This window comes from Anas platyrhynchos, chromosome 14, assembly GCF_047663525.1.
Source record: "Anas platyrhynchos isolate ZD024472 breed Pekin duck chromosome 14, IASCAAS_PekinDuck_T2T, whole genome shotgun sequence".
NCBI lineage: Eukaryota > Metazoa > Chordata > Aves > Anseriformes > Anatidae > Anas > Anas platyrhynchos.
Window position 1 is genome coordinate 16,357,039 of NC_092600.1, and position 19,526 is coordinate 16,376,564.

General features: G+C 37.9%; 1 protein-coding gene across 9 annotated transcripts in view; it reads right to left on the reverse strand.

The window, feature by feature from the left end:
- The window catches only part of TENM2 (teneurin transmembrane protein 2), a 1,606,114-nt gene that overhangs the window by 205,522 nt on the left and 1,381,066 nt on the right, over positions 1-19,526 (reverse strand). For all 9 annotated transcript variants that reach the window (XM_072044660.1, XM_072044658.1, XM_072044657.1 and 6 more), the window contains one exon: positions 12,717-12,926. In XM_072044660.1, coding sequence (XP_071900761.1) covers positions 12,717-12,926 — 210 coding nt within the window. The remainder of the gene's footprint in view (positions 1-12,716; positions 12,927-19,526) is intronic.

Consider the following 19,526-nt stretch of genomic DNA (forward strand, 5'->3'; position numbering starts at 1 on the left):
TTTCAAAATATTGAACCATTTAATGTGGAAGATCTTTAAGTTAGTATTTCATTTTAAAGAATTTTTTTAAATTATTTTTTCCCTTAACCCACACTGAAAGGGATTTAAACAAAAAGGTTGACACTAAAAAGGCACGTCTACTTTAGAGTGAAATTATTCATCTCCCTCTTCCTAGGCAAATTTACAAACTGAACAGTTCAGAGGTTTTTTTTTCTTTCATTTCACATCAGACTTATAAATTGCCTTTTTTTTTTTTTTTTCTCCCCCTCTGCTTTACTCCCCTTTTTATACATACCCTTTCCACTTAAAGTCAACTCATTCAAATCTAGAGAGGGGTTAACCTGAACTCTGTTATTCTCAGAGCTGTATACACACCCCAGGAAATGTATAGAGTGATACTCCTAGAAATACAAGCGATTTATCTCAGAAAATGTGTTGCTGACGTAGAACGACTTTGGAGAAAGGCAAAAGAATAATCCTAAATACAGAATAGTTTCCATCAGAGGAAAGAATCTGATCAGGACACTTCAATCTACTGCAGACGGAAAAGATGGAGAACTCTGGTAAGGAATAATAATATATTTTTTTTCATATTTCAAGAACTAAAGAGCATCCACTAAAACTATCAGGAGAAAAGGTTAAAACTAGAAAGGGAAAGCAACTTCTCACCCAAACTATGGACCCAATTGCTACAGGATGTTGCAGAGGCTGGAATTATTGATGTTCCAAAAGCTATCAACAACCAGTCTCAGGGCATTCACTACATGATGGTGCTTGGTCAGGCTGCTGACCTGGCAGCACATGTGCTGAAGGAAGCAGAGCCCTCCATGTGCCACAGGGCGCAGCTGCAGGCAGTACCTGTAAGGAAGGCACTGGGCGTGATGAACCTTCATTCTGGCTGCATGGGATTGAGCTCATGTACCTCACACAAGCGTAAGAAAATAGGAACGACCAATGAGTAACTGAATTAGGCACACTTCACATCATGGACAGTTCAAGCAGGACCCTTGTGTTTCAGTTAGTTCCCATAATTAAGGGTGGAGATATGTCCAAATGCAGTGTGGCTGCTCCAAAGTTTCAGCTATGTTGAAAACACAGGTGCCAGGAGGTGATGGAGTTTGTTTCTCAGTGTCACTAAGGATTTCCATATGCACTTCCACACCATCCCAGTCTCAATCCTCATCCTCACCACATAATGGAATGATTCAAAGCCATCATTTACCAGTTGGGGTCTAACCGTGTAAACTCCCTTCACCTGGTTTTGTAAATTATACTTTCAGAAACCTGAAACTCACACACTCATGAAGATTTTACACCTTTTCACATTTACTGCTCCCTATTATTGACAGAGTGTATTGAGTGAAACAATTATCTACCTGTTTGCGGGAATAAATATTAACAAACAGGCTCAAAGCCTGCTAGACAGATCATTTTACACTTTGTTACAGAGTGCATTAACTGAGGAGTTAGCTTGGTGTCTGGTGTGCAAAACTCCCAGTGACTCCAGTAAAAAAAAATGTTTTTAAACCCAAAATAATTACCATAGCCTGTACATTAAAGATTTAATTCAGTGTACAGCACTAAAGTCCAGGTTTTTGAGTTCTCTCTACATATTGCAAACTAGCAGTTGGGACTCCTCGTTTTATTTAATTTGAACAGCAGGAAAAGCTTGTATAGTTTTCTGAAAAGTGAGAGAAATAAATGAGCTACTTTTCTGCCTCCATTTCTTTGTATTTAAGTAACCTGCACTGGCTCTTTGTAAGAGTGAAACTGTATTTTACTTGATTTACACATGGGCAAGTGACACACAAATGGATGAAATGCCCAAGGTTAAAGACACCTTAGGCAAAGTACGGCAGAACTAGGAGATGGAAACTCATCTGACAACAAGTTCAAGGTCTGTGACAGAAAAACACACAACGACAAAACACAGCTGCTCTCCACTCTTTTATCCCTGGAAATTTAATATAAATCCGAAGTACATAGTCTAGTTAACAATGAAGTAACCTCAGTTCTTCAGAGGAAGGATTAAATTACCATCATGAAAGCTACTTAGCCTAGAACCATCACTACCCTATACCAACAGCTGTGCCCCGCGTTTGGAGCTTTAAGACCAAGAAAGGTGTTTCAAAATAACAAGGTCAGAATTCTTTTTCTTATGAAGTACTGAGACAATACTGAACTTTTCCATTATACTAGCAATGGAAATTTGGGGGCATGGTAGTTTACAGTAACCAAGTCCCTCTTAGGCAGATTTGTGAGAAAGCGACAGAGCAGGGTAAGAGTCCCTAGCTTTGGGGGTTTTGCTTTACACAGACTGCTATACCTGCACTGGTGTTCTAGTTATTGTTCTTAAATTAGCAGATCACCAAGGACAAGGTCCTCTCAAAACAGCAGAACTTCCATATTAAGTTGCATTTTTTTCCCCTTTTGATTTACTACTTTTTTCAGATTCCAGATATGTAAGATGAGCACAATCTGTATCGCTATAACTATAAAGATACCTTCATGTTTCTGCTTGTGTGGATCTATTTATTTATCTCACAAATCATTAGAGCTGACCTGAGTAAAAGGAGAGAAAAGCTCAGGTGCTGAAAATCACACTGTTACAGCCCTATGATACCTGACACAAATGCATTAAACAGAAAGGAGCTATGGTAAAGGAGGCAATACCTTGGTGGGGCGAGGCAGGGACCAAAGGAGAGCTGAATGACAAACAGCACCCTACATAGACAGAAAAGGTCACTGCAATAAAAGCAACCTAGGGAACTGGGAGCAAGTGCAGCGCTGCTACAGACTGGAAGAAAAACCCGGAATCCAAGGAAATGGAACAGAGAGATGTGCAACCCCATTCATGTGAGAATGCCACGGACTGAGCTGTGGAAACATTCGGGGGGCTGGCAAAAAGGAACAGGATTCCCCTCATGACATGATGTTGATGCCTGACAAAGTAAGCATTTAGAAGGCCAGTAATCAAATCTTACAGACATTCAACTCTTCAGGTTTTCTGTGTAAGAATCTGGCAGAAAAATAAATGGCATACATTTGTAAAAGAAGCCAACATTCTTTGGTTGATCAACTTATGTGAGCAAAATAACCCCTCAACTCCAGTTTTAGAATGCAATAAGAAGGAATTGGTCACTTCAAGATTTACACTGATCAAATTCCTCCTGTACTCAAAGCTTTAGAGCTGTGTAAGCCAGCTGTACACAGACGTGATGCGGGTTACCAGCCTCACCACAGACAGAACAGAGCTACAATGCCATGCTCAGCTCTGAACACATCACACCACACTGAAATCTCTGAATATTTAATTGGCTTCCCAAAATAAACCCCATGGTGTGCATCTCCATCACGATCCCTCTAAAAAGGAATATTGGTAAATCTGCATCAAAATAAAGCAGCTGTTTGATGGACGAACCACACACTTCACATTTATACTGTAATGGTGGCTGCACAAGGTTGCTGCTGAACTTGAGACTGGGGGAAAGACAAAATCCTGGTGTACAAAAGGATCATTAGCAAAACCCAGCAGAAAATGCAGTGATGCAAGCAAAAGACTCCTTTTTTACAATATTGCTTAGTCCATTTAAGGAATTGGATTAAGAAGTAACAGAACATACTGTGTTGGGGTGAGCTGTATTTTCAGTAGAGGGTTTCATCACTAAAGCTCTACCTGCAAACCCTTTCAGTGTAAATACGCCCAGAGGGCAGTAGGGCTGCTGCAGGTAAACAGAGTAAAATGACAGAGTTCAGATTCCTTTCTTTTTATGCTGAAGGGATATAAAAGACATGCTTGTGGGAACTGCGAGGCAAGGAGTTAGGTGTGAATGAAAAATAAAAAAAAGAAGAGATAATAGAATAATTAATGAGCACTGAGCAGTTTCTCCAGAGATGTGGCAAGTTCTCCATCTTTTGTAGTCTTTAATGTAAGATTGAACATTGCCTACAGGAAAAAAAATATCGTAATTTCTATTGATCGTGTCATGCTTTATATAAAGACAAACGCAAGTTTCTAAAGATGTTAACACCTGGCCAATCAATGCCACATTTACAGATTTGTCTTATGTAGCGCTGAAGTTTATAAGCATATCAAAAATAGGTACTGTATAACTTTAAATCTATTCAAGTAACTATATAACCAGGAATAATAATTTAGTGCTAGATAAATTTACAATTTATCATTTAAATAAAGCAGAAGTCTATAGCTTTGCCTTATTGAAAAAAGGAAATCTGTAAGAGTGAATATTGATTCAGATGGAATGTGTCTCCTTGCCTTTAAGATGCTTGTAACAGCATGTATTTGGATTTATACTGATTCGCATTTTCATTATTACTAAATATAAACAAACAAAGAAAAATCCCAACAACTTACACTAAGAGCAAACAAAAAATTCATGACACTTCCTGTGTACAAATATTGCAAAGAATTCTCAAAAAAATCATATTGTAAATTTCAGGTTTTCAGTTCTTCAGTCTGAAATGCACCTGGCTTATATGTGCTTGATAGATCACTTTGAATCACCCACCAAATTGTGTTGGTGACAGTTAAAAATGTGAAATAATTTCTAAACATTGCCCTTCCATATGAACAGCTGCAGAATCCACTACGGAAGTTGTTAGGACTCTGTTGTTGCCAATGAGAAAGGAGGTGTAGTTCAGAAGATTAAAACTGTATCAAAACATTATTAGAAAGCTTGAGAAATTATTTCCTATACAACATAACTTAGACCAGATAGCATTAACAAGAACTGTTATAGGTGCTTCTTTTTTTACACACACAAAGGAAAAAGTACCTCACCTGAACTCAAACAACTGCTGGGCTTAGCATAGGGAAGGGGAGAGAGAGAGAGTTAAAATTACTGTATCCACAAGACCTTTCAGTTTTCAAGCAAGGCACCATGTCTAGGCATTCATTTACTTGGCACAATGGCATGAACAACAATATCCAGTGTTTAAATTTCAAATGTGTGACATTTATTGGTGACCTCAGACTAGCTGCTAGGGGACGAAATAAGGCTCAGTAATGAGAAAAGCCAAGGCCAAGCTGGCCATGTTAACTGAATTATTTCCCGGCCATTATGGGAGGTATCAGAAAACAGCAGACTAACATCTGGAAAGTTACTACCCTTACTGCTTTGCTGTGCTGCTGCTATTACAACAGGCTGCCAGTTTAACACGAGCATCAGCATTAAACTCAAATGGAGCTAAGGAAAATCTCTGCAGCTCTCAGTACTATGGTGGGCTTAAGAAGAATGCAGAAACAATAGAATTAGAATCTGTTCTTGATTGTATAGCTTTTTGTAGTGCATTATCTTTTTTTTTATTACCACACAACCTTCTGCTTGAGACTTGTTCATCTGTTATGAATTCATAAATTAATAAATACAATGTTTCTGCAATATCTAAAAGCTAGAATTAAGTCTTCTGGCTGAAATTCAGACATCTGCTGGCATCGTCAACATATGCTACACAGATTAGCACCAACAATAATATCAGTAATAGTTGCAGCAACATGGAGCTAATACTTGAGAAAAAGTACACCCTTCAGTTTCGATATGAAAACACTGATCATGCTGCTCCTCCACTTCCATTCCAGCCCAAAGCTCTAAATTTAGACTTACTGCTCAAGAAATTCAACAAACGACTAAAATGTGAGCGGCCATTCAGGATTTAGAAAAATTAGGTGTTAAAACAAATGGCAAAACAAAAAAATAAATTTAAGGACCTTATAGCTAAACACACAAACTCAGTTCAAAATAATATGCATAGAAAGAGGCTACTGTGTAAACCCTGAAAGCTAGGAGCCATTCCTCACAGCATAAACACTGAGAAAACAACAGGTTTTAGTTTCTGTTCAGTCTTATCTATTGTAATAAAGAAATCTTTATTGAACTTCATCACCCACTGAAGCACTAAGGAAAGAATTTTTCAAGTTAGTTTTGTTTTCTTCTTCCTCTGGGACACCACATAACAACCATGGGTGCCAACTGGGAAAAAAGCTGATAGCACCAGAATTCTCAGTAATAATAATGAAACCAGAAACAGACGAACATAATTTTCTCCTAATTTGGAAACAGAAATTAAAACAATCAATCTGCAACTCTTGTTTGCACTGTTGTAAAATGTCATCAGAAAAAAAATGCTTATGGTATTTCTATGTGAATATATTGAATAGGAAGGACTGTTCCCCAAATAATTGTATACACAGAGGTAATACAAGGCTGCCTTTTGGAAGTAGAGATTAGCATCTATATAAAATAATAACAACAGTAATTACTACTGGCTCCATGGAACCTTAACTGGTTTCAGCTGTTGCTGACCTAAGCATAACTTAGCAAAGTCTAAAATGAAACATTTTGAAAGATTCTGAAAGAGGTTTCAGAAAGAGATGCTGAACTTTTCACAAATGCATACAGTTGTTATGACAGGAAAGTGACGGTGGTGAAGGCCAAAACTTTTCTTCCTAGTTTCTGTTCCTCCCCATATGACCTTGGAAGCCATGCACAGAGATTGAAAGAAAACAAACACACAAATAAACAAAGTAAAACAAAAGAACCCAGGCTTGTTTTAAACAGATCATGTGCTCAAAGCAGGGTCAGCAAGAGCAGGTTGCTGTGCCCAGTCAGGTTTTGAGTATTTGGAAGGACACAAACTTTGCAGCCTCTCTGGCAACCTGTTTGATCACCTTCATGGTGTACTATTAAAACAAACATAAACAATAAAATCAAAACAAAACAAAAACAACCAAGGACAACCCAAAACACCTTCTTATATTCAAACTATAATTCCTGTATTTCCACTTGTGCCCATTGCCTCTTGCCCTGAGTAGGGCCTGGCTCCCTCTTCTTCCCCGTTGGGTATTAATGTACACCGGTATGATCCCCTGTCCCTGGTCTTCTCCAGGCTGTCCAGTCCCGGCTCTCAGCCTCGCCTGGTGCATTAACTGCTTCAAGCCCTTGATCCCCTCAGTGGCCCACCCCAAAGCCAGTAAGTCCACCTCTCTGGCACACTGGGGAACCCAGCACAGACCCAGCCCTCCAGATGCATCTCACTGGGGTGATCCCTTGACCTGCTGGCAGCCCAGGCTGCCGCTGACTTTCCTGCCCCAAGGGCATGTTGTTGTTGGCTTATGGCCTGCAGGCGCACTTCAGCCCCCAGCACATGCTGCTGCAGGGGGTTATTCCTCACCAGGTGCAGGACTTGGCACCTCCCTCTGTGGAATTTCCCGATTCCTGTCAGAATTTTTAATGGTCTCTGTGCTGAGCCCAGGAAGTTGCGGAAGAGTTCCTCTAGCAATCCAGCAACTGGGCCTCATGCTGGGATAGCTACGCATCTAGGCCTCTTATCTGCAACTTAAACCCATGGTTTTCTGGCAAACAGATGAAGATGCGGCCTACTGAGATATCCAAACCCCTTTATTTAGTCTCTAAGTAAGCCGAAGTCAAGCCTTTACGAGAAAAAAATGATTCTAGATTCCTGTTGCTGCTACTTCATTTTCTATCATGTAAATTGGCAAACACAGAAACCACTTTCTCCATTCAGTATGGGGTGATACTTTATCATCTGAAGGAGATAAAATTATTTTTCTATAGAATTCATTAATTTCTCGAAGATTACTTCTTTTGTATGGGTTTACATTAAACACTAGAAACTGGAAGTATGTTTATTTGATATGCCAGACTGTAGAGCACTTCCAAGCAATCCCAGTGCAGGATCTCAAAAAAGACCTCCAGCTACAATGTATTAATGAAAGTTCTGGCTTCCTTCAGGGAAGAAAAGAAATAAAATTTACCTACTACAAGGAGGTGGTTTGTGTGGATTAAATTACACGATAATTATGAAATACTATAAAAAGGTATTATCTGTCAATTGCAGGAGAGCCTTCTAAATATTTATACTGAATATAATGAATATTGATATTTTACATAATAAATTACAGTAAACTGAGGTCATAAACACAAGGAATTGATTACATTTTACTTCAAGTCTAACTCACAGACAACACCAAACAACAATTATTTAATTAAAGCCAACCTGTTCCTCCATTCCCCTCTCCTTGCTGCCAATAACTGCTTGTGAAAAATCAAAGCAAACCCTGTCTTCTAAGTGATGTCCAAACTACTCTGTGGGCAAATACTCTTACATTGAGCCAAACGCTTTATATTATCTTCTCTGAGCTAAAAAGATATGTTTGCACTGAAAAACTGGGCTTGATCCCCATGCCAGTTAAACTTCAATACCTTCCTGGGAACCACATAACTCTGTCTAATGCACATTCTCAGGGATTAGAAGCATCCTTTTCCCAAATCCGAAATATTCCCCAAACCATTCTGCATCTACTTTCTCATTGTTAGAATGGTTGAAGATGATGAATGCATCCAATTATGGCTCCATTAGACTGATAACTATTGTGCAAGCAGGTATATCTTAGACGCTTTACTCAGGCTGGGGGAAAAAAAAGCACTCTTATTTGTTGGCATTCCAGAATTTGGTTTAATAACTCTAAACCTTACATAAAATACATATATATTAAAGCAAACCTGCTGGCAACAACAACAACCTTTTTTTTTTTTTTTTTTTTTTTTTCTCTGTAAGACTGCAAAACAGCCTGTTCTATTGTAATACGCTTGAAGCCATCACAATGCCATTCCAGCAAGATGAGTCACCTTACATTGCTAGAAAGAAAATACATAAAACGTATACAGGGAGAAGAAATAAACCTATTCTTACTGTTAGCTCTAAGAAACCATCCTAGAAAATGGTGTGACAGGAACTGACCTTCTATTAAAAGGAAAAAAAAATCACTAACGTTTCATGTAGAAAAGGTCTCATTTCCTTCTATAATATTTGTGTTTTTCAAAATACTATCAGCAGGTGCATCAGCTTTCAAAAACCTCTTGTCCTTCATCACATATAATTGTGCTGCATATTATATTAAGAAATACAAGTGGAGGAATGTAAGTGATGGGAGTTCAATTAAAAACAGCATAATATCTGTTGCATAGAAAATGATTCTGCAACTGAAATCAGGTTTTAATGAGAGGAAAAAAGGAATACATTTTCACATATTTTTAATTACATAGAATTTCCTCAAACATGATTTTTAATAACATATTCCATTAGGTTAACATCATATTTAAAGAAAGTGCATTTTCTGATTTCATTTTAAGTCTGATTTTGAGCAATTATTGTGTCATTGTTCTGCAGTAGAAAGGTTGAATTCATTTACTGTGTGGTTATGCTAGTTATGATTGATGTCGCTTCTCCAAATGATAAACCAATCACCCCGATGATGTAATGTCATTTTAAGAGTGCTATAATCACATTTCTCTCAAACTAGAAGCTCTGATGAGTTCTAACAAAGATTTATTGTAGATTAAAGGCCTTCATAATATCAACAATAGATTGCTCATTTGATGGAAAATTTGATTAGTTTTTTTTTTTTTTTAAACAAATGAATTTTCCAAACCTATCAAGAATGGCTATTGTGAAGGGCACAGCATGGTACATATGGATGACTATCATCTCATATCCAAGAGGACCCATCTTAAACTTGTTGAGGAGACAACCTATAATTGCAGAGGCTCAAGCAAGCATAAGTGTACAATCAAGCAAGAAACCCATATAATGTGATCAGTCTTCTGCAAGTATTTCATCTTCAGCATGCACTTTGAAGACCACTAAAGAGATATTTAAAAGAAGAACCTAGAGAGTGCTAGCAAATATTTATTAATAAACATATATTATGTGGAACCTAAGCCTTAAATCTAAATGTCTTCAAAACTTTATTTTTTATCCAAACCCAAATTTAAACAAAATATTTTGTTTAATCTAATCTCTTCAAAATATCTGGATCTCTGTTGCTAAGTTTACAAAGGCCCTAAAATGGATTTTAAAAAATAAAATAAAAATTAAATAAAAAAGCACAGTCTACATTTCCGCATCATGTAGATGGTAAAAGTGACTCTGAAACTCTTTAAAGAAGAAGGATGAGACAAAAAGGTAAGCTTTTCCAATTTGAAGTGTATGCCACTGTGGTGGTATTTTCCTATAAACTCTCTAAAGGAAACATTTTGAGAACTACATAAAAAAAATGACATAGAAAACACTTATGAGTTGGTCTAGAAGAGCATTTGCTATAAAACTGTCTCAGTGCTGATCAACTACGCTTTTTTTTTTTTCTATGCAAGCCATAATATATTATGCAAGAGATTATTAAAGAAGAAAATGGAATATTTTGGAGGAAAATGTTAAAATGCAGAAAGAACAAGTCAGGCATATATAAGCAAATCAAAACATAGCTGAAGATGCCAAAAAGGTTCCTTGTGTCAGTCCATAGTAGCAAATGTGAAACACAAAGCTTTAATTTTTTCTTTAAAACCTTTTCAGATAAACAATGACTAGTATTTAAAACTCCATTAAATTTTCAGATGTTCTTTTACTGCAAATCCCTTTGTTTGACTTGATAAGAAAAGCCCTGCTGGTTCACCCTTGGTATTTACAGGTGCTGCTGGAAACCAAGTGCTCGGTGTTCAAGTATCCTTCCAGTCTCTATTTTTAGTTCATATTCTCTACTGTGATTTTCTTCTATTTAGCAACCTTCAATGTCTTTCTCTTCCAGCCGCTCTTACCATTCCCTTTTAATCCTTTCTAATCTGTTTGACTGACCACATCCTTTATCCAAACCATGTGCTGTTTTTGCTCTTTCTCTCTCTCTCTCTCTCTCTCTCTCTCTCTCTCTTTCTCTCTTTCTTTCAGCTGCCAACATTCACCTGTTCCTGAGCTCTGAGAAGAAGCACACATATCCCCAAGAACTTACTCCTGACTGGTAATGGTCCATCACCAACCTGCAAACCAGAACTGCATTCTCCATGAGCATCACTTTCCTCTGCTCTGAATTTCTTCTGCCATTTTATTGCTGTTAATTGGTCTCACAGCATCCTTTTGTGATTCTTCACAGTCTGATCTTGTTCTCAGAGCCCTGTCATCGTCTACCTTTCCTTCCCACAGCTCACCATCTTCTCCAGGTATCTTCAAGGACCATGAAAATTCATTGGGGAACTCCAGCCTCTGCTTACTGCCTTTCAAACAGCTACTTACCATGCAGGGATCTTCCCTCTTACGCTACAGTAATTTAGTTTCCTTAAAAGCACTAAGTGACAGATTTTGCTGAGAGCCTTTTGAAAATACAAAGACACTTCATCAACTAGATCACCCTTACTCACAAATCTCTAACCCCTTCAAAGAACTCATGAAGGTTTCTAAGACAGTACTAACCTTTACAGAAGCTATGCTGATTCAAAAATAGAACATTATCTACAAAGCCGCTTTTTTTTTTTTTTTTTTTTTTTTTAGGACTTTTAGGAATTTCTACTGAATTTCCCATTTTGAGGTTTGCAGCTCCTGAGCAAGCAAAACACCATATATTGTCCACCCTCAAATCTCAAAACAAAGGTAACATGCTCAGTCACTGAATTATTTGTCCGTTTTAAAATACCTGAGATAGCAAAAGGATCATAGGGTTAAAGGACACTTCAGGTTGGAAGACAGTTCAGGATGCCCATAATCCAACCTCCTGCCAAACCAGGACAGCTCTGAGGTCAGACTAGGTAGCTCAGGGTTTTAACTATGTTCTTGAAAACCTCCAAGGACAGAGACTGCACAGGCTTCCCAGGCAACCTATTCCAATCCAATGCTTAGGGACAACATTTTACCTTATATCCACTCTGAATCTTTTATTTTTCAACTTCTGTCCATTGCCTTATCTTCCCACCACCAGCCACTGTTTACAGGGCATCATTTAAATCTACTGTATGCACCTACAAAGGCAAAAAGTTCCATACCACATAGTGGATCCAATGCTGTTCAGACCTGTATTGTGCATTAGAAAGAGACCTTGAGCAGGTCAGAAACTGCATTTAAGATATAACCATTTACGGATATGAACTTAGAGTTTCTAGTTAGACAGAAACCACAACAGGTATTTATGTTCAAAAAATATAACCAAAAAAATAAGGCTTCTTTGTTTTGATTAGAATTCTAAAAAGGGATTGCATTTTCATTCCTCAATTTATTGCCTGTCAAAATGAAAAGGTGTTTGTTTAAAAAAAAATAATAAAAGGGAGAGAAGGGAGAGAAGGGAAAACTCTAAGCACTACAGAATATATGACTGATAGCAGAGCTGCAAAGGTTTTAAAACAAGGGCCTGAAAAACAAAATTTAGTTTACTGAAAGTATCAGTAACTTGGTTAAAGGTGACACTGATATTAGAGGATGAGATTCTGAAACAAGAGCAGACACACAACTGCAGAAGCAACACACGTGTTCAGATATAGATCCTAGTCACCAATATCAGAAGATGACTAGCCTACGCAGAACAAAGGACCACCGTGTGTATACCTCTTTTACCAGATGCATCCATAAGCAATAAACCTTATTTGAAAAATAAATTCCTTGGATGAAGCATTCAGTAATAACTTTACACTGCTTATAACACTCTTACAATTAAAAAGGTCTCTACAGTAAAACAGAGAAAAAACATACGATATGTAGTGCTTACAAAAAAGTTTCAATGAAATAAAACTCAGATTTTTCTTTGCCTCATTTCCATATATGCTCTTAATTTTGAGGTGATGCAAGAACATGTGCAAAAAAGTATAAAAACAGCACAAACATGTCACAAACAAACTCCATATGGTTGCAATTTTTCTTACCACTGCTGGAAGCCTGCTGTGGCCCTGAACATGCTCTTAGCAGATATGAGTTAGGAGAGAACTCCTCATCAGGATTGGTGTCCATGATTTGATGGGACGTGTTGCTGTCTAGCAATGGCATCTGGCAGCTAACTGGTGGAGGATTATGAGAACTGGGCAGCTGAGCAGATGGGAGAAGGCTAGACGAGGATGTAGGTGGAATGGGACGACCTGGGAAAGAGGACACAGGGATCAAAGATCAGCAATGAATGTAATGAAAAAAAAAAACACAACCAAACAAGTAATTTTACTGTAACTGTCCAAATAACACACCGCTGCTCAGTTACAAAATCTCTCCACTAGTACGAGCTCGTCCCTTTGCATCATACTGAAAGCACCGTGAGCAGCTGGGCTGTGAGCTCATTCCGGACATCCCTCCCTCCACAGCACCAGGCTGTTCTCAAATTGTTCTCAAACACTGCAAAACACAAGCACATCAGCTATATGTTTTCACCAAATGAATTTCCACAGCAATAGTTCTTTGGCTGAATAAGACCATTGTGAAAGAGGACTATAACGAGCTGAGCCCTGGAATTACAGCACACATCTGTAACCACCTCTGAATTTTTCTATTTGTAGGCATGGGCTAAGCTGTAATATGCATTGGAAGCACTAGGATCTCACGTCCTTTCATTCTCATTTCTTTCTACAATGGTGATCCAGGGAGAGAACTTTTAACTATGAAACCCTGTCCTTAATGTGCACTATACACCTCAGCCCACTGTAACAACATGTGCTTGGTTAATTAAACGAGTGGTATCAGGTTAGCCAAGAAATAATAATAATTATAATTCTTACATATTCTTTGCTTTTGTGAACTTTGCTCTCATAACTTCATATCACTCCATTCCATCAAATGCACACAGATGAAGCCAGCTTTTTTTTTTTTTTTTTGGCACTGCCTATTAAAATATGACTGGCTATAGGGACGAGAGGAGTAAGAGAAACATGCATTCTGACTTCTGCAAGTTTATCTAGTGCATTGGAGAAATTGTTCATGAATAATTTATACATAGGAAAATATGACCTCTGTAATCCTGCCAAAGTCTGCAAGGCAGAGAGAGATCTGCTGCATACTAGCTACAAATGTTAAAACACTGCAAAACTATATAAAATGGTGCATCCTTATTTCCATCACTTTTAAAGAAACAGTAACAGAGCAAATGCATGCTGGCTCTTCGCTTGATTACATCTCCCTCATTTCCGGAACCCCTTACTTTATAGGAATTACACTAAGGTTTATCTCATTAAGTATATATATATATAAAAAAAAAAAGGTGAAAAAATTCCAATGACTACATATAAATTATGTTTGGGGAAGAACAATCAACTGAAAGTACCCATAGATACTAATTATTTTTTTTTTACTGCTTGTTACCAGCAAACAGCATGAACTGCTTTCCTATCTTCAGAAGATTTAAAATAAATAAAATAAAAAATAATACTAAAACAAGAACAACAACAACACCCTGAGATAGGCAAGTGACTGTTAAGCTTATTTTTTATTATTTTAACTGTGGATAAATTGATGGTGACTCCAAATGGGCAAGTTATCATGTGGCATATCACGTGTTTAAGCAACTCCACAGCAACCCTCATCTACCCTTTTTTATGCTAGAGAAAATTCAATATGAATTGAGTATTTTCATTGCAGACTTGCATTTACCAGGAATAATTCTAATATTGATGACACGAATAATTACTGTTATTACTCATGATTGTGCTATTCTTACGAAACACTACAGCACATAACCTAAACATTCAAGGGATGTAGTTGAGAAAAAACAAATTACTCCTTTGCAATATGTACAAAACAAGCAGCAAGACTGGAGGTTTGACACACCTCTGACAGGAATGTGACACTGTACACACAGTGCATTTAATTCTCACATTCTGGCTCTACTTCAACATCGTGAAATTAAATGAAGAGGTTTTACATATTCAAAATCCTCATTTATCATATCATAAGGAAATACATACTCATAAAAATGTTGTACATGTGAGGTGATGAGATAAAACAACAACAACAAAAAAAAAGAATTTACTTTCTGTGCACATCATATACAATATTTTAAAGAAATTTTGGTACATTTTTTCTGGAATGTACTGAGACAGATGAAAAAAGCACCAACTATTCTTTTGCCAGGAAAGCTAATCACATTGTTACCTTCATGAAATAATACAGCCCAAATCCCTGAAGACAAGGTAACATTTCTAATTACTACATTTCTGTTTGTAGCCTAGATGAAACAGAAGGTATCAAGTTGTTAAAACATTGCATTATTTTGGTGGGAAGTTGGCTCCTGAGGAAGGTTTGTCCAGAAGTACGTGTTAATTGAAAAACATCAATGTCTGTGAGCCATGGAACCTATTGTCAATCTGTCTTGTGGTTAGATTTTCTCATAAGCTGCCAAATGTGATTAAAGCTTTTCTTGTAGTTGAGGCATTCATGATCTTTCTGTCAGGTTGATTTTGGCATCTACTGAACTCCCAGCACTGCCGTTCTCTCTAGTAGCAGAGCTCTAGTAGAGCTGCTTCTCTCTGGCTCTCCATCCCCCTACACCCTGTAACACATAAGAATGTCTTAAAACACCCAACCTTTTGTAAAATTTGATAGGAAGTGAACTGAAAAATTACTGAAAAGGAACAGAAAAACACATGTGCAGAGAGAAAACATATTAAGTTTTGTTTCCTTAGGAAATGAATCTAAAGGGTAACTATCTGCAGGACCACAGCTGAGAGATCAGTTGTAAAACTACTGAAAAGAGTTGATCATATGCAGTTAGGCTATAAGAAGCATGACAAAATGATAAATAACATTTGTTACTATATGTTCTTAAGATAGAAATAATAAGTTCAATTCCATACTGTTGAATATTATTATCTTGGTCAAATAAGTCCAATGTGTTATTGAACAGATTGAATTTTGTAAACCTGACGCTCCTTGACATATTTGTGTTTCTGCACATACCTTAACATATTTTGAAACCTCCCATCTCTCAAAATGATTCTAACTTCTCATCATTTCACTATGGGACACACATTATGCTACAGTATTATAAAACATAGTGACATATGGGAACATCAGTCTCTTGTTACGCAGCTCCTTTCAGAAATCAAATCCGTAATGTAAAATAGGAATCGGTACAATTTATATCTACTCTTAATGTGCTAATATGATAAAGCTTCTATATATAAGATTTTTATCTTATTGTGCATTGACAGAAATCCTATGTAATGGATACTTCTATTGACAGCAGTAATGCGATTATGTAATATAACCAAAGAAAAACACACACAAATGCTACAAAAGGGAAGCCAAAGTCTAAAAGCTGATGCATTACAAATTCAATAGGAAAAAAAATAGTTCTTCAAATATTTGTTCATATATGTATTCATACTGCATTAACTCATGTGTGGCACAAAAATAGTGAATACAGTATTCCTGCAGCCCTTTTCAAAAGAAGCAAGCAAACAACAACAAACCTTTTCCTTTTTGTTTTTTCTTTTTTCTTTTCCTCATTACTACCTCCTGTCATTTATCTTATTTTTTAAAGTGAATGATAAACGTGATAAGTCATCTTCTGGAGGATGTTCTGATTTGGGATGGCTTTGGGCTTCCGTGCTTCATGGCACCTCATTCTGCAAGGGCTTTCTTGTTTTATTTTTATCTACAACTTAATATTCTCTCCCCGCCCCTGGTAAGATTATATAGCAGACAAACATTGACATTATTTCTGCTTTTTTTCTTTTTAACAGACTCACATCTCTCTTCATCAATCCAGGAAATGACACCTCAATTACTGCTACACTTTAAGTCCCTGAGGCTTAAAATCTGCCTTCGAGTCAGCGTTCAAAAATCAGGCCATGCTTGTAGCTGGTAATGATGCTACAGGTCTGCAACCATCCCCTGCAATGCGCCCACAAAAGCTGAGTATGCAGATCAGACACTGATGTGAAGATTTCTTTTTAAGAAGGATTTCTCGTTAAGGACAGCTTCACAGAGAGAAAGTGGTTGAATAAGGTGCAAATGAAACAGTGCTATGAACTCCAAGTTTCAAATGCATACAAGAATGAGGATAAGGCATTGCTAATGTCTTGAAAAGATCCAGGGGTGTAAAAATTAGAAAATTCTTTGGAGCAACATGCCAGAGTGATAAGGAGTGACTGGAGCAAGGTCAATGTCTTTTTCTTTGAAGATGAGCTTTAGGAGGGAGAGGACTGCATACAAGAGATCTTATTAGAAGAATAAGGCCAAGAGTTGTATCACACTGGGAGCGGAAATTCATGTAATGGACATCAGCATTCAGACTGCATTGGTGAAGTCCAGAGGCAAAAATAATGATGTAAGCTCCTCGGTTGTCTGAAGTCCTACAATGTAGCATTTAGTTCAAAGCTATCACCGTCATTCTGGCTTCATCCCACCTAACCTTTCAAGAATCTGCAGGGAAGAATGCTGCATGAAACCAGGAACTTAGGATTCTCTATCTGTACCCAAAAATCATTCCTGTTGACAACAATACATGCAAGGAAGTCAAACTTTCCATTTAGTCCAAGCTGATGAAGCAACTGAAACATAAGAGTATCTAAAGAATTGGACAAAAATACAGAGGGTCTATATCTAAAGAAACTAGTTTTACAGATGAAGTGTTGTAGAAAAAGGAAGAATTTGAGGTCCTTTACACCAATCGAGAAATATAGTTCTTTAGGGTATGTGACAAGCTTTGCTAGAAATCATCTAATTGTACTTCAGTAGATGTTGGGCATGTCTGGAGGCCAGTAAGTGATATGTGGCATCAGTGAATGCTTTGAGTTGCAGTCAAAATCTTTGCAGTTCCCAGATCTACCAGAGCCAGGTACTGGGACACGGGCAGCAGCCTCAGCTGCCGTCTGATCACCCGTTGTGCACAGTGCTGGGGCACTGGCTGACCATTGCTGCTGGAAAGCACCAGAAGAACTCGCTTCAACTCTGAACTCTAGGACAGTAGTTTACATAACAGTAACTACAAGTGGTAGCTCACCAGTTGCTGTTGTAACTGGTCTGTACAACAGGAACAGAAGTGAAATTGAGAACACTGAGGGGCTTTGTCCTCTGACTTGTTGGATGTCTCAGAATTCAGACAATCCTCACTGGCACCTTCAAGTATGCCTGAAAAAGGAAAAATGAGGCTGTGGTTTTGGAACTTTTCCGTTGTAACTTGTCTGGAGCAGTGAAGCAGAGGAAATTGCCTAGGAAGTCTATCACTGGCTGCCAAGTCCTGATCACATCCTTCCTAAACGACAAGTTTCTGGACTCGAGCAATCACTTCATGTTTAAGAGGGAACGACATTTCCTTTTACTTACATCTAAAGAGGCTGTTTAAGTGATGTCCCTGACAGCATCATTAGCTATGAGACCCAAAAGCACGGCAATCTCCATCCAGGGAGTCCGTAGCTGGGTAAGTGACAGGGTCAGAACGGGTTACAGGCTTACTAGTGGGAACCTGCCATGCGTGGCCGTGGTGTAACACAGCAACAGGGCTACGGAGAAGACTGTCTGGAGTCCAGACATTTGTAAGACAGTTAAGAAGAATTCTGTTCATCTTAATCACAACGATACATTTGGGAAAGAGATACTGCCATTGCTGTTAGCCTAAGAGACCACAACTCATCACCAGGAAGGAAAAAGGACTGGTTGCAATCACTCCTAGCATTATTATACATACATATGAGACAATCAAAGAAGAGAACCAGACTGCTTATCAGTTTCTAAAGGATTTTTGAGATATGCTTTCCATACTCCTTCCTCCTTTCTCAAAAGACCCATGGAGTTTTGCAGGTGAATAAAACCCATGTGTGTGTGAAAATCTGGCCTCTATATTCCACTACGCTGCACGGCAGGAAACATGTCAAAAAATGACTGAAATTTAAGAATTTTGACATGAGTGGGCATGGTGTAACACCCGTTACAAAAACACATCTTGAAATGCTTTAAGCAACCCCTTCAGTTAATTGTAATATTACTACCTAAGAACAACATAATAGGAACAATAATTATATATATATATATATGCACACACACACATATATATATTCATACATCCTTTTACCCACACACACTTAAGGAGGTATGCATAATTTCCAAAAAAGAGCAATATTCTAAGAGGTCTAAAGGACCAATTCAGACTTGTTTAATAGACATTTTGCCACTGATTTTCTCAGGGTAAAGATCACTATCTGTATATTGTCATTCCGCACTCCTAATTGGAATGGCATTTCAATACAAAAGTTTGTCATCAGAAAAAATCCAAGTGCCACATACAGATCTCAAAGTTTACTACATCTGCAATGACATTCTCCAACTTCTCCCATCAGATGAATCTCACTTTAAGGCTTAGGACATCCATAACAAAGACCCTTCTCCTTCTGAGGAAGCCCCCTTCCTACAGGACATCCAGAACACGGAGTGGAAGCACCATGAGAAGCACTCAGCAGGACCCTGTTTCCAGGAGTAAAACACCTCCCTCTACCTACAGAGCACACCACATTTCTGACTACATTTCCAGCTCAGCCTAATTGAAGCCCTTACACTGTCAGCAATGTTTAGTTCACTTTAAAGAGTGAGAAACATTGCTAAATGTGTCAGGAAACAGCTAGATACCATAAGAAGCATGTTTTTGCAGTGCAAAGCACTATAAATTAGGCAGGCAGCTGATGAGGTGAAACGTTCCTGAGGTATAGCGCATTCAGCACTCTCCTGTTCCTGCACAGAATAATTGCTTTCTTGCATGA